Here is a 15,281-nt window from a genome sequence, read left to right as displayed (position 1 = left end):
ACACTCACAGCTCCTGGCTTCTGCCTACTATTATTCCTACTGCAAGTGCAGGAGGAACAAGAAGAGTTATTTACTAAATAGCTGTATGGTCTGCTAACTCCTACCACATGAGCGTATATAGTTCAAATAAAACTCATAAGGCCAATGCTACCATCATGATCTCTTCTCAGTCCTCTCCAACACCCCCCCCCTTTTAAGCCACTTCCTCCCTGAGACTTTCCCCTTTAGTTAGTGACTCCTCTCAACCTTCCTTGGTTTCTCATTATGTCACTTCAAGGTCTGACCAGGTTCTATTTCTGAAAGTAAAGGCTTTAATTTGAACAAAGCAAAAAATTCTATCTAGATGGAAAATTGACTTTTTTACTGTAAAACATACCAATGCTCAGCATAAACTTTTGGCTTTATCAGAATTCTAGGCTTCAATATTTTAACAGAAAATTAATTATTAATGATTAGAGGAGACAAATACACTTCATTTGTTCTCAGCAACATACCCTTTCCATTAAGTATAAAATAGGATAAAAGACATGCACACCATTTGCTTTTATCACTAAGCCAGTTCATAAGGTTAATAAAACACACACATATACACATACAGCTGAACAAACAAGAGTTTTTACTCAGGCAAACCTGAAAAACACGGTTGCTAGGTCATCACTAATAATTAATTATGATTTTAGGATTGGCCGTCAGCTCCTCTGACACAGGTGTTCACCAGAACAGACAAATAAAAGATCCTGTTTACCCCTTAGAGAAACAGGAATCAATATGTCTGCTCCTTCCATTTATTTTTTTTAAAACAGTAATAACACCACCACCTTAAATTTGGGTAGCACCTTTTAAAAATATTCACATATTTAGCACCTTTTACACTTAAAACAAACCTATGAAGTGCACTGGAAGATATAATTAATCTCATCTTAAAAATAAAGAAACAAGTAAGAGAAACATTGTGACTTGTATAAGGTCACACAAAGGCACACTGGCAGAAAATACAGTCCCAGCTTAGCTCCACAGCAAGTAGGACACAAAATGTTCCCACACATCACTTGTGTTTGTAGACTGCTTCTGCCCAATGTCACCCTGGCCTGGCTCAGCAAAGGTGGCTTGCCCCTTCGTGCCATGTCTCACTTCTACCACCAAGGGGAATCCAGGAAAGAGAGACAGAGGAGGGCCTGAGGAAGATGTAGTAGGGACGGATACTCTGAACCAGCAATCACTAACTTTTCCTGTAAAGAGCCAGAGAGGATGTATTTTAAACTCTGTGGGCCATACGGTTTCTGCAGTGTTAACTCTAAGTTGCAGTGCAAACACAGTTACAAACAATGTATAAGCAAGAGGCTGAATTCCAGTAAAGCTTAAAAAAATTTTTTTTTTTTTTTTTTACCAAAACAGGCAGTGGGTTCACAGACTAGTTTGCCTACTCCTGCTCTAGACCTATAGCCCCTCCCAGAACTGTGTATATGGGTGTATGCTGGGGCAGGAAGAGTATCCGCTGACCTCAAGGCCACATTCACCTCCCACTACAGCACTTCACATTCTAACACATTATACAAACAGTCTTATGGTCTACTACTTTGACTTAACCTTTTCCCCCTTCTTTTATCAGTCAGGGTCTCTGAGAGTGTAAACCTTGCACATCAGAGTTTTCTCTGATACCCACTAACAAAATAATCCCCTGATAATTTCTAAAATCAGCATATACATGCAGTGATTTCCTTTTCTTTCTGCAGGAAAGGGCATCTCTACCCAGTCTTCTGGACAGTGAGTTCAACTGTTATGTATTCAGAAAAAGCTGAGGAATGCTCTGGTGTTCAAGGGCTAACTTAGCCTTCAGGGAAGCCTCCTTTCCCAAAGTCAGACCTGAATAAACAACAAGTAGGCTAATCTCCAACTCTTCCTTTAGACCTGGAGGGAACTAGGAATCACAAGTCAGACTTCGGAGCAAAGAAAAATGTAACTGTAACTAATTATCATGTAGTACAGTAATAACTGTGCACATCATTATGAAGTACTGGTGCCCTGTCACTTACAAATAATTAGTGAAAACAATGGTCAACATTCCTTCAGACCTCCTAGAAAGTTAAGAAAAATTACCATTTTCCTCAAGATGCAAAGATGTAATCTGTGGAAAATGAATGCTGAAGGCACAAGTGAAACTGAAGTTTCACAGACAGTATGTGCTTGGATTCTAACCCCACGAGCACACGCACACACCCTCCTCTAAAGTGCTTACACTGCTGTCAGGGAGTCAACTGCAGGCAATCATGTCAAGATCTGACCAAAGAAGGTATCAGAATTCAGGTATAATCTGGAGAATTGACCAAATGCCAGAACACAATAAAAATTCTTGTATCACACATTTAAAGTTTTCTAAATAGAGATGAAATGATAAGATCACAAGGAAACAATAAACAGAACATATTTCAAAGGGGAATTTTACCTCGATTGGGTTAAATTTAACACTGCTTATACTGTCAAATCCCCAGGTCATTGAACATATAGGATTAGTTCTTTGTTCATCCCAAATGTCTACTTGCTGTCCACATGTGGCAAAAACAGGTTCCTTCCAGTGATGATCAATTCCTGTATATACTGTCTTTAAAAGCAAAGAGGTTATTAAAGCTATTAGATGAGTCTTTTCATTAATACTTCACATCTACAGAAAAATATTTAAAATATATTTCCCTACACTCATTTGTTTAAGAAAATTCCTGCTCACAAAGAAATTTTTTTGAAGCCCTTAAAGAAGAAAACTACCGTAAGTAGTGATGTTTCTTATCACACATTCTGGGGATAAAGAAAAATATTAACATGAGATCTATTTAATTAAGTATGAATACATATCAATGAAGTAATTTTTAAATCATCATTGGAAAAAAAAATCATCACTGGGAACTGAAGGATCTTGGAACCAACTAACCAAATACAAAGGTAGTTTCTGAAAAAACTTAGTTCCACATTTAACACATGAAGTACTGATCCCAGGACAGAAACATGGATATTAACAACTGGATTAAAATTTAGAGGAGGAAATAAAATTGGCAAGCATGGATGCTAATATTATTAAAAACAATAAAACCCCGTAAGTTTGATATTATTCACTTAAACTATGTGACCGATCTATTCAGGGTCAGATTAAAGCCTGCCTCTGTGCTATATGGTAGAAAACACTTGCAAAGCAAATTAAAGGCAACTGTTTAGCCAATACTTCAAAGCTTCTAAGAACTCTTATCAGCATCTGTAGGTTTTGAATTACTTTCTATTCATGAAGGCAAGTCCTACAAACTTCTCCACAGTAAGAATTAATCCCCAATACCACAGAGATGGTATAAATATTTCAAAAATCTTTGGAACTCCTACAGAAAAGACATTTTATAAGAATGAAACCAATTTTGCTTTAGGACTTAACTAGTTTTTTTACCATCTGTAAATTATTTCCATCTTATACTCATATCCCAATCCCCATGTCCCTCTAAGAGCATTTAGGTCAACTCAATAGAACTCAACAAGGCCCCAATCATGGCTGGACCTCATTTAAAAAAAAGAACATTTACAAGTTCCTGAAACCTGAAAAACAGAATCTACATATATACTAACCATAATACCAAAATGACAAAGTGATTTTAAAAATGCATATATTTAAAGGTTAATTCTAATTTTACAATTTCACCTAATATCAAAACGTAAGCATTATAAAACATGGGAAGGCCTAGTGATCTGAATTATTAAGCTATCACTTAAGCTACAACATAACCATACCATCTGATTTGTAGAATGATGTTATAAGAAATGTAAATAATACTTATACAAAAAAGCATCTATTTTTTCATTTCCTAAACAATTCTTTCCAGTAAGAAATTCTGACCTTTGTGTAAGATCTATAATGATATAAATCAAATAGAAGCTGATGCCTTTTTTTTTTTTCTGACCTTTTACCTTATAGATTTCTTCCCCTGGCCTATAGGAAATTTTCATTGCATCCTCTAGCAAAAAACAGAAATCAAACCCTACTACAATGAACACTGAAGAACTGTTCAAATTCTTTAGCTGTAGAGGACCTTAGTTGTATTAAATACTGCTTAAAATAGGTCAATTATTGCAACCTAAAGTCTATGATTTCTTATTTACATATTTCTTTTGGAAATTAAAATTATAAAATACTTTTAAGTAAAAGAGAAGAATTTTAATAGGAAAAATATGGGTCAATTTATTTTTATACCTTTCCTAATATTGTATGCAATGGCTCATCCTCTTCTCCATACCCTGGTCCATCCATTTTCCACTGCTTCACAGTTTTGTCATCACCAACCTAGAAATATTTATGATGAAGATGATAATGAACAACAGTTATAAATCGTAAACTTGCCAACACATACATCAAATTATAAATTATCTCCAGTTTAAAAAATAACACATACCATATTCTTCCAGAACCAAATTCAGTTATCTATTTATATCCCACCTTATTATACTAAAGATTTATGACAAATACATAAGTAAATAAAATTAAAAATAAAGTACAGTGAAAAAAGTACAGTGAAAGAAGAATAAGGGTAGGAACAACGTTAGGTCATAAATATGGCAAAAATGCATACAATAATAAAGATGGCATTTCAAAGTAGGGAGAAAAATGAATTACAAAAATGGTACTGTGGTATCACACTGGTCATTCAAAAAGTATGAACCAATCCGACACCTGACATTAAAACAAAATTCCAGATAATTTTAAATGTAAAAAATGAAACAAAAAAGACACTAGAGAGAAGGTATTTTTATAATCTTTGCATGGATAAAGCCCTTCTTTGCATGATACAAAACTCCAGAAACAATAAAGTCAGGGGTTTTCAAACTGTGAACTGCAGACCTCTGAAGGACCCTGAGAATTTTTCAGGAGTCCACAGGTTAAAATTATTTTCATAATGTTAGTAAAGGCATTGTTTGCCTTTTCACTGAGCTGACAGTTACACAGGTGGTGAAAGCAACGGTGGGCAGAACTGCTGACACCTTAGCCCAAATCAAGGCAAGGCAACAACCTGGGTATGTGGCAGATACGTTCAAGATATTGGGTATACATAGGTTTTAGTAATACGTTTTTGGATATGTCTCCTCAGGCAAGGGAAACAACTGAGACTACAAAAAACTAAAAGGCTTTTGCATAGCAAAGAAAACTATCAACAAAATGAAAAGGCCACCTACTGAATGGGAGAAGATATCTGCAAACAATGTATCGGATAAGGGATTAGTATCTCAAAAATACAAAGAACTCATACAATTGAACATCAAAAAAAAAAACCCAATTAAAAATGGGCAGAGGATCTGAAGAGATTATTTTTTCAAAGATGACACACAGATGGCCATCAGGCACATGAAAAGATGTTCAACACCACTAATCATCAGGGAAATGCAAATCAAAACTACAATAGGATTATCACCTCACATCTGTCAGAACGGATATGATCAAAAAAGTCAACAAATAACAAGTGCTGGTGAAGAAGTGGAGAAAGGAGAACCCTCATGCACCATTCACTCATGGGTATGTAAACCAGTGCAGCTGCTATGGAAAACAGTATGAAGAGTCCTCGAAAAATTCAAAATACAACTACCATATGATTCAGCAATTCCATTTCTGGGTATTTGAAGAAAACAAAACACTAATTAGAAAAGATATATGCACCCCTATGTCCACTGAAGCATTATTTACAATAGCCAAGATATGGAAGCAGCCTAAGTGCCCATCAATAGATGAATGGATTTTTTAAAAATGAGGTATATATACACAATGGAATTATTACTCAGACACAAAAAAGAATGAAATCTTGCCATTTGTAACAACATGGATGGATGGACCTAAGGGGTATTATGTTAAGTGAAAAATTCAGACAGAGAAAGACAAATACTGTATGATTTCACCTATATGTAGAATCTAAAAAAAAAAAAAAGAACAGATATTAAAAAAAACAAAGAGTTATAGATACAGAGAAGAAACATGTGGTTGCCAGAGGGGAGAGTGGGTGAGGGAATGAGAAATAGGTGAGGGAGATTAAGAGGTACAAACCTCCAGTTGCAAAATAAATGAGTCATGGGTATGAAATGTACACTGTGGGGAATACAGTCAATAATTATGTAGTATCTTTGTATGGTGACATGTCTTAACTAGATTTATTGTGGTGGCTATTTTGAAATGCATAGAAATATGGCGTCACCATGTTGTGCAACAGGAATTAACATGGTCAATTATAGGTCAAAAACAAACAAACTCATAGAAAAAGAGTTCAAATTTGTGGTTCCCAGAAGCAGGGGTTTGGGGGAGGGAGAACTGGATGAAGGCAGCAAAAAGGTACAAAGATGAGTAAGTACTAGGGATATAATGTACATGATAAATATAATTAACATTGCTGTATGTTACGTATGAAAGTTGTTAGAAAAGTAAATCCTAAGAGTTCTCATCGCAAGGAAAAAAATTTTTTTTCTATTTCTTTTGTACCTATACAAGATGATGGATGCTCACTAAACTTCCTGTGGTAATTATATCATGATATATGTAAGGCAAATCACCATGCTGTACACCTTAAACTTATATAGTGCTGGAAGGAAAAAGATTTACTAGGTAAAATAAGGTGCAAAACAAAATGTATAATATAACCTGGTCTGGGGTTAAAAACATAAAATAATCATATAGTGTTGCTGAACAACTGTATATATACCAAACTGCTAGCTTTAATTGAAAGCAGAATTTCAGGGTGCATTAATTTTCTGTTTTCACATCTCTGTATTATATACAAATATACACCTACTTTTAAAATAAAAATATTAACAAGGATATATATTCATCCATGGGAGGAGTGTGAATTTAGCTCCTTTCTTACAGCAAATTTAAAAAGGGGATACCCTTCCTGCAAAATAATTCACAATACTCATGATATCAGAATAGGTAAGGGATTGGGAGAGTTTAGGTGCTAAAGCCAGACAAGAATTTCTTTTGTGGAGGATACTAATAAATGGAACATTTATTAACAATATCCTTATAATAGAAAGTACTTAATAGGGCTATATCTTATTAACAACTCTGAATCTTAGCTACTGGCATCATACCAAACCTCAATTCTGGAAAATCAACTCTACTGGGAGCCAGGAAGATGTGATCTAGGTACCGAAGTCTCAGCTGATCTGACTTGACCCAATGCAATATTTCAGCATTTATGGAAGACAAGATGAACTGTCACTGAACATGACTTCCCTGAAGGCTGTTTATTTCAATCAAGCTTCTGATAAACTATGTCTTCAAGCTCAAGACTAAACTTAGGAAGTTCAGTAAATGACTAAGCTACTCTAAACAGTCTATTGAATGCAACCCTTAGCAGACCATCAATTCTGAGAAATTTTACAGTTTTGTAGAAAAGAGGAGCCAAACTAGAATATGAGCCTGGCTAGAACATCTCATTCCTAGGCTGAGTAAGGTGGAGAAGGACCTGCCAGTACCACAAATTGGGTTACTGCAGATACTATGAAATCTATGTAATAAAAGTTTTATCTTTTGCAACGTTGTATATTAAACATTTTTTGAAACATCAAGTGCTGAAATTATGCCAAGTACTTTCCACAAGTGTCTCATTTCTAACCAAGTAAGCATTACTTAAAAATATCTGAAGGGAGAAATGAATAGTAAATTTGAAACATTTTCAGCCTTTATTCATTTCAGCCTTAAAAAAAAAAAAAAAAGACCCAAAACAGTTAATCCTCTGGCTAGGATACTAAACTAATCAATATAATCAGAAGAATAACCAGCTGGAAGAAGTTTAGATGCAGTCTGCTCCAACTTCCCACCCACTTTCTTCTACAATACACAGCATACAGGGTCATGAAGCTTGTCTGCACCCCTCTAGTGAAAAACAATGGAATACCTCACAAAGTAGTCTCTCTTGGCTTTTGACAGCAAGTTAAGTTTTTCTCTGCATTGAAACCAAATCTTTTAACATTAACACCTACTCCTCATGTATCAATATGGAACCACAAGTAAGTCCATTTTCTCTTTCACAGGACAACCTTTCAAATATTTAAAGGCAGCTATCAGATTTCCCAGAAGTCATCTCTTCCCTTTATCATTCCCTTGCAATCTGGCTTTTGCACTCAGCATGCTACTCAATTTGTTCTTAAAAAAAAAATCACCACTGAATAAAGAATAAGGAAGATTTACATGGTTGGTTAGTGTGCATGGGTACACAAATGTTGTATATATATGTTAAAACATTTGAAAAGATATACACCAAACTGCTAACAGTGTTAGAACTGAAAGAGAATTAAAGGACTTTAACTTTCCATGTTTCACAGGTCTGCATTCCTAAAATATTTTGCTCAGTCTTCATTTTCATCATCCTTTGTTCATACAACAACCTATCCTTTCCTCCTGGGTCATTAAGCTCATTCATAGGCTCTTGTAATTCTCTAGCTGCTCCCTGAGTTTCCCACTTGATAGATGGGCATTTCCCAAGGCTGTTTCCTGACATCTGCATATTTCTACATTCTCTCCTCCCCTCCACCCCCATGATGCCACACCGGCTTCAATCATTACTTCTGTACTGATGATGCCAAGTTTAGCTCTGCCTTCCCTTGTGAGCTCCAGACCTGCATCTGTAAAGGTCTGGTAGGTATCTACACTTGAACACTCCATTGGCAGTCCAGCTCATCACGCTGTATCCTTCCCATTCCCACCCTCCCTCTGCTAAACCTGCTGATAATCCTGACTTCCCGATTTCTGTAATAGAAACCGCCATCTTCCCAGGTACTCCTCAGCTGCCAAGCCTGTCAAATCTCTAAAATGTTTCTTAGCCTAACAACTGCTTTCAGCTGTTTTCAGTCCTCAGAGTTGACTCTTCTTATTGCTTATACAGATTATTAACAGCCTCCAAACTGATCACTTAGTGCTGTCAAATTTATCATCTCAAAGCATAGCTTAGGTTCTGTCAATCCCCTATTAAAAAACTTTCGATGAACTTGAACAAATATTTCTGTTCACCAATGTTCATAGTAGCTTTATTCACAAAAGCCAAAAGGTAGAAACAACCCAAACGTCCACTGTTGGATGAATAGATCAATAAAATGTTGTATATACATACAGTAGAATGTTATTCAACCTTAAAAAGGAAATTCTGACACATGCTACATGGTTGAGCCTTGAGAATATAATGCTAAGTGAAATAAACCAGACACAAAAGGGCAAATATTATGATCCCACTTATATGAGGTACCTAAAATAGTCAAACACAGAGACAGAAGCAGGACAGTGATTACCAGTGGGTGGGGGCAGGGGTATAGGGGTGAGAGAAGAGTAGTTTCAGTTTGGGAAGATGAAAAAGCTCTGGAGATGGACAGAGGTGATGGCTGCACACTGATGTGAATGTACTTAATGCCACTAAAATGTACACTTAAAAATGGTGAGAATGGTAAATTTTATGTTATGCATATTTTACCACACATATACCCACAAATCCTTCAATGATTTACTATTAACAACAAACGGATTACAAATTACTCATTCCTAGCACTGAAAATCCTCCAGATTAAACCAAACTACCTTTCTAGCCTCATCTTGTTTTAATGCCACTTCTCAGTTAGTGCAATAATACATTAAGTAATTATGTATAAAGAAATTACAAAGTACGGGAAAGGTCGGATTACGTAAAGAAAACTAGTACTTTTATAGGCTTTAATAAGTTCATCTGCATTGTGAAACACAAAAATGGCCTTGGACCAAATAAATCAACTCAGAAAATATTCAACTGGATTGGTCTTACACATGTTGAAAAGAGTTAATGACTCAATCGCATCATACTTACAGTAAAAAAAGAAGTCCCACAAAAACGAGTACATATTCCTCGTACAAAACCTTCATGCGCTTGTATCGTACGAATACATTTTCGTTTAGTCAAGTTCCAAATTCTAACCTATGATGAAGCATATCAGGAAATTTCGGTGAACTATAAACAGAAAATGTTCAGGCACAGGAGTATTACATTCCACGAAAAATGAATTCAACACTGAAAAGGCTACAAATCATTCCACTGGACAGCTAAAAATAAAATCCTCTAAATTAAAATAGTGCAATGCATATGGATACATGTATCAACAAGCAGAAACTTCAAATTATTAAATACTACTCATTCTAGTTTAAAGTGTTTCAAAGCTTTCTTTGTCAGAGTGGGGAATAAGTAATTTTTAAAAAATTTTAAGAAGTAAATTAAGTAGTGAATCGTTAATAACATACTCTGTGGGGAAAAACTCATAAATTATCTTTATTGTAAATGTGCCTTGTTACTCACTGTCAAATTGAGCCTTAAGCTATTACATTTTTAATATCTTAGGTTTGGTTAAGAACTACTGAAGTTTCCAATTCAGATAGAATTTAGTCTTGAAATTAAAAGAAAACAGCACATAGAAAAATGAAATCAAACCAATTAAAACCCACAGTAACTCAAAACTAAAGGAAGAACATTTGTAATATTTAACTACTTTTAGTTTAAAATATCAATGTTTAGAGTGACACTTGCCTCTCCATCACAAGCCCCAGAAAGGACAGTAGCCAGGCTCTTCGGATGCTTTGCCAAGCAATTGACTCCATCTCGGTGACCATCCAGGGAAGCAAGGAATGGTTTTGCAAATACCCGTTCCAGTTTGGTAGCATTTAAAGCTCTCACGTATTCTCGTGGGATCTCAAAAGGGTGTAAGGTAGGATCATAGTTCCTTGGAACTGAAATAAGAATGACTCCTCTTAATAAAATAATTCACACTTAATATCTCCTCTGGTCTTCCTCAGCTAATCATTCAATTTGTTAGTCAATAGGCCTTGATTAGGGACACTGGTCTATGCCTAGCACTGCGAAGAATACACAAGCTGAAGACCCTTTGCCCAGAAACCTTTCCAAAATTATCAGAAAGTCATGGAATGCATACACCCTGCAAAATAATTAAGCATTATACACACACACGCAACTTTTCTTTTTTTTATGTCCTACTACACTCTTCAACTGAGCTGTAAGCTTTTGTGGGCAGGGCTTCCCCCATGTTCTTCATTGTACTGTTTATGTCCAGCACAGGGCCTGGCACAAAACAAGTGCATGATAAATATTTGCCTGATTGAACTCTAAGCTCCTTATTGGGCAGAGAACGCTATTAATCTTCAGTGCTAATTATTGTACTGCTCAGCACACAATGTTGCGATTGTGATTTTAGTTACTATTTACTGAGCACTTTTCCATTTTACAACTTAAAAAAAGTTTACTATGTACCAGGAACTGCTCCAAATACTTTACATTAACTCATTTAATCTCCATAACACCCTATGGCTTAAGTTCTATTACTATCTTCCACTTTACAGATAGGGAAACCGAGGCACAGTGGCACACTGTGCATATGAAATGATGGGGCTATGAAGGAAACCAAGGCATTCTGGCTCCAGAATCCATTTTCTTGTCTATGATGTTATGCTGCCAAACATGTGGTCTCAGTTAATAGTCATGCTTAGGAAATAATTCTAAACCCACGTGTCTTAAAAAAACCCTTTAATTTCAAAAAGTAAATGTATCTCCTTTTTCTGACTCCACTAATGGTATTTCACCCAAAATTCAATGAAGTTCAAATGATGGCCATTTTTATGTATTCCATTTTCCACATTCCTCAATAACCAAACTAAAAGTCCTACTTATATTCTCTCTGAAGTATTTCTTATTCATTCTTCCCTTTCTTTTCCTACCTCCAGTAACTTAGTTTGGGCCCTTATTACTATATACTTAGGCTTAGGGATCATGTCATCCTTACTCTATTTGGTGCAGTTTACACTATAATGAGATTTATCATCCTAACGCACAGCTTTTTACATGTTATGCCCGCGCTCAAAAACTTTCAAAAGCTCCCTATAGTAGTAGTCTTCAAGCTCTTTTGATTGTATGTCCCATTAGTAGCAGAGTTTTAGAGAGTCTCCCCGCCTTCAACATACATATTTACTTAATGAAAGCAAATGATTAAAGATGCTGGGTTTTTTTTTTTAATTTCCATTTAACACTATGATAGAGTGATCCAAAGGCTTTAACATCAGTTTTTCTCAAAGTTTGGTTTTAATGGCTATCCAGTTGAAAATGATTAGGCAGAACTCCCTTTTGTATGGTACCGTGTTATCAGAGACCAGAGGATCCAGAACCAACTCTTTGCTCTGCCCAGTTTTTTGCTAACATGTGACTTCAGTCATTTGTGAACCTGTCAAAGAGAAGACTGGTTCAGTAAAGATGGTGCAGTACAGACTGCCTGTACTTCACAAAGACAAGCAATTTCAAAAAGAAGATGTCCATAGTTGGCTACGTTTACTTAGTTAAGTTTAACTTTCAGTCCCAACCACCAGTTTTGTAAAGGTTATTTCTTAAGTATGTCTAGAAAATTTCCATTTACTCTGATGTCAATAGCTGTTGCTACAACTAAGGCAGTTTAATAATTTTAACAGTCAAAAAAATTCAACAAAGTAGATCATTCTTTGTCAATTTTCTTGTGCAAGCAAAAATAAATTTTTACAGGTGACAGATACTGTCGTCATTTTCAGCGTGAAATCTTTTAAATGATGGAAACATTTCCAAACATAGCATTTTCAAACTGATCTCTCCACTGCATGAGATTTTTTGAAAAGTAATCACTTTCTCACTCATCAAAATGGACCTTTAAGTAGCAGGTTATATGTTTATTTTTAATAAATAAATAAAAACTCCGACTTCATATGCATAGCCACAGAAAAGCTCTGCAAATTAAAAAAAAACGTTTAATCCATCACTATGTTCCACAACTCTTCTATGAGGTTTCCATAATGTAACCAAAAAACCTCTGTAGGAGAAAAATATTTTCATGGTCCTCCCCATCACTTTACAAGTAATTATTAAGATTCTATTATTTAAAATAATATAATCTCCCAATAAATATAAATGGTAATACGCCGCAATATTCTGAGTGCAGAAGCAAGCAAACTTTTGTCAACCCGCCGGTCTCTCCCTGGGATCCTTGAAGTACCACATATAGCATGTGACTATTCAACATTAGCTGAAATGAGGATGTCCGGGTCAGTGCAAGTATTATGTAAATAAAGATTAATTTCTTTTCTTATATAAGAAACACAAATCGAAGTCTTTATTATTTTTTTCCATCCCAAAACGGGTAGACCAGTATATCCATTTTAGTTAGAGACCGTGGACCAGTGGAATGAACTGCAAGCTCCTCTCTGGTCTTCCACATTCTGATTCCAACCCACCTCGTTGGCTTCAAGTGCTTTCTAAAACTCAGCTCCAGACAAACTGGTTTATTCATTGTCACCTAAAGCTGTCTCGCACTTTCCTACTCTTGGTTCTCTGCAGAAGCCATTTCTTCTGCCAAGAATGTACTCCAACTTTCACACTAATCTTTCTAAACCCTACACATCCTTTAAAAATATTCAGCTAAAATCTCCTATCTTCTATAAAGTTTTCAAATCACCATGATCATGCCCACCTCTAAATTCATACATTCAGTCAACAATAAACATTCAATAAATATATCTATGGAACACCTACCACATGCTGCAAGCACTGAGGATACCATAGCTAATAAACTCATGACATGTATTTATGTAAGTTATTCTCATTTATCTGTAGGTTAACCAGCTATAGCAGTATTACCAAAGTAGTTTTAAAAATACAGATTCCCTGATGCCCACCTGACGACAATGAGTCAGAATACTCAAATAATTATCTGAAAACTGTACAAAATTTACAAGGAAAGATGATAAGAATAAAGAAAGAGAAACATCTTCCTTATTTTAGGTTTCACAGAGCTCCAATTCCTCTATTTTCCATTTTGCTATCCATTAACACTTCCATCCAGAAAGTATAAAGAAACAGAAAAATGTTACAGAAAATAAGCCCCTTAATAAGAATATCAGGTTACCAATAACCTCCTAACCTTGAGATTCTATGACCAGCCAGTCACTCAGTCCTTCATTCAGACACTACTAAAGCAATGGCTAGGTGCCACGTGCTGTCTAAACACAGGAGATAGAGAAACGAGTACGACTCGGCCACTTTCTGCAAGCTCAATCTGAAGGCAAAGACTGATAGTCACAATAATGAGACAATGTAATAAACACCCCGATATTCGACATTTGTACAAAAATATGTGACAGAGCATAGAAAGAGGGTGCTTAAATGTCTACCGGTGACTGGATAAAGATGTGGTATATATACACAATGGAAAATTACTCAGCCATAAAAACGAATGAAATAATGCCAGTAGCAGCAACAAGGACAGACCTAAAGATTATTATATTAAGTGAAGTAAGACAAAGAAAGACAAATATCATATGATTTCACTTTTATGTGGAATCTAAAAAAAAAAAAAGATACAAATCTTATTTACAAACCAAAAATAGACTCACAGACATAGACAACAAACTATGGTTACCAAAGGGGAAAGGGCAGGGGAGGAATAAATTATGAGTTTGGGATTAACAGATACTATATATGAAACAGATAAACAACAAGGACCTACTGTATAGGACAGGGAACTATATTCAATTTCTTTTAATAACATAGTGGAAAAGAATCTGAAAAAACATATATGTATGTATGTATATTTATAACTGAATTGCTTTGCTGTACACCTGAAACTAACACTGTAAATCAACTACAATTCAATAAAAAACAAAATTTTAAAAAAATGTGTACCAGACCAGGACGGGGAGGGGGAGGACTGGGAGGAGGATCTGCAGTGGATAAGTTTGGAAAGACTGTTGTTTAGAGAAAGCTTCCCAGAGAAAGGATAGAAACTTGGTAAGAGTGTTTGCCACAGGATGCCTGAAATAGAATGTCTGAAATGTACTCAGATTAACAAGAGTAATGTAAGCTACTTTTGGGAAAAGTAGTCACTGGTGAAACTAGAGAGGAAAATAGAACCAAGTTCAAGGGATCAGATCAAATCCAAGTGGTATATCCTGACTTGCATTTTAAAAACATTACTGTTTGGTTACTTACCCTGTAAACATCTTGTGAACAGAGACCACATATTTACTTTTTAGCACTGCTCATATATATATACTGATAACCTCTACTACTCAGTCATAGTGAAATATTGGTCCACCCTCACCTTCTATGGCTAATCCCTTACTCAAACTCCGAAGACATGGGCCTTCTCTTACGCCTTAAGTTTATTCCTGTCTTAAGACTTTTGCACCTGCTATTCTCTTTACTTAGAATAGTATGTTCACACGTGGTTGGCTC

At 35.6% G+C, this 15,281-nt stretch overlaps 2 protein-coding genes across 2 annotated transcripts in view; both read right to left on the bottom strand.

The window, feature by feature from the left end:
- Nucleotides 1-15,281, bottom strand: part of BAALC (BAALC binder of MAP3K1 and KLF4) — a 328,207-nt gene that overhangs the window by 126,066 nt on the left and 186,860 nt on the right. The window lies entirely within an intron of this gene.
- Nucleotides 1-15,281, bottom strand: part of DCAF13 (DDB1 and CUL4 associated factor 13) — a 29,492-nt gene that overhangs the window by 13,454 nt on the left and 757 nt on the right. Inside the window, exons 2-5 of the mRNA XM_006212157.4 lie at nucleotides 10,548-10,747; nucleotides 9,837-9,944; nucleotides 4,223-4,312; nucleotides 2,444-2,599 (exon numbers count right to left, since the gene is read on the bottom strand). Of these exons, the coding sequence (XP_006212219.2) occupies nucleotides 2,444-2,599; nucleotides 4,223-4,312; nucleotides 9,837-9,944; nucleotides 10,548-10,747 (554 nt within the window). The remainder of the gene's footprint in view (nucleotides 1-2,443; nucleotides 2,600-4,222; nucleotides 4,313-9,836; nucleotides 9,945-10,547; nucleotides 10,748-15,281) is intronic.

Source organism: Vicugna pacos, chromosome 25 (assembly GCF_048564905.1).
Source record: "Vicugna pacos chromosome 25, VicPac4, whole genome shotgun sequence".
NCBI classification, from domain to species: Eukaryota; Metazoa; Chordata; class Mammalia; order Artiodactyla; family Camelidae; genus Vicugna; species Vicugna pacos.
The sequence above is the reverse complement of the archived record's forward strand: the minus strand, read 5'-3'. Positions and strand labels throughout refer to the sequence as shown.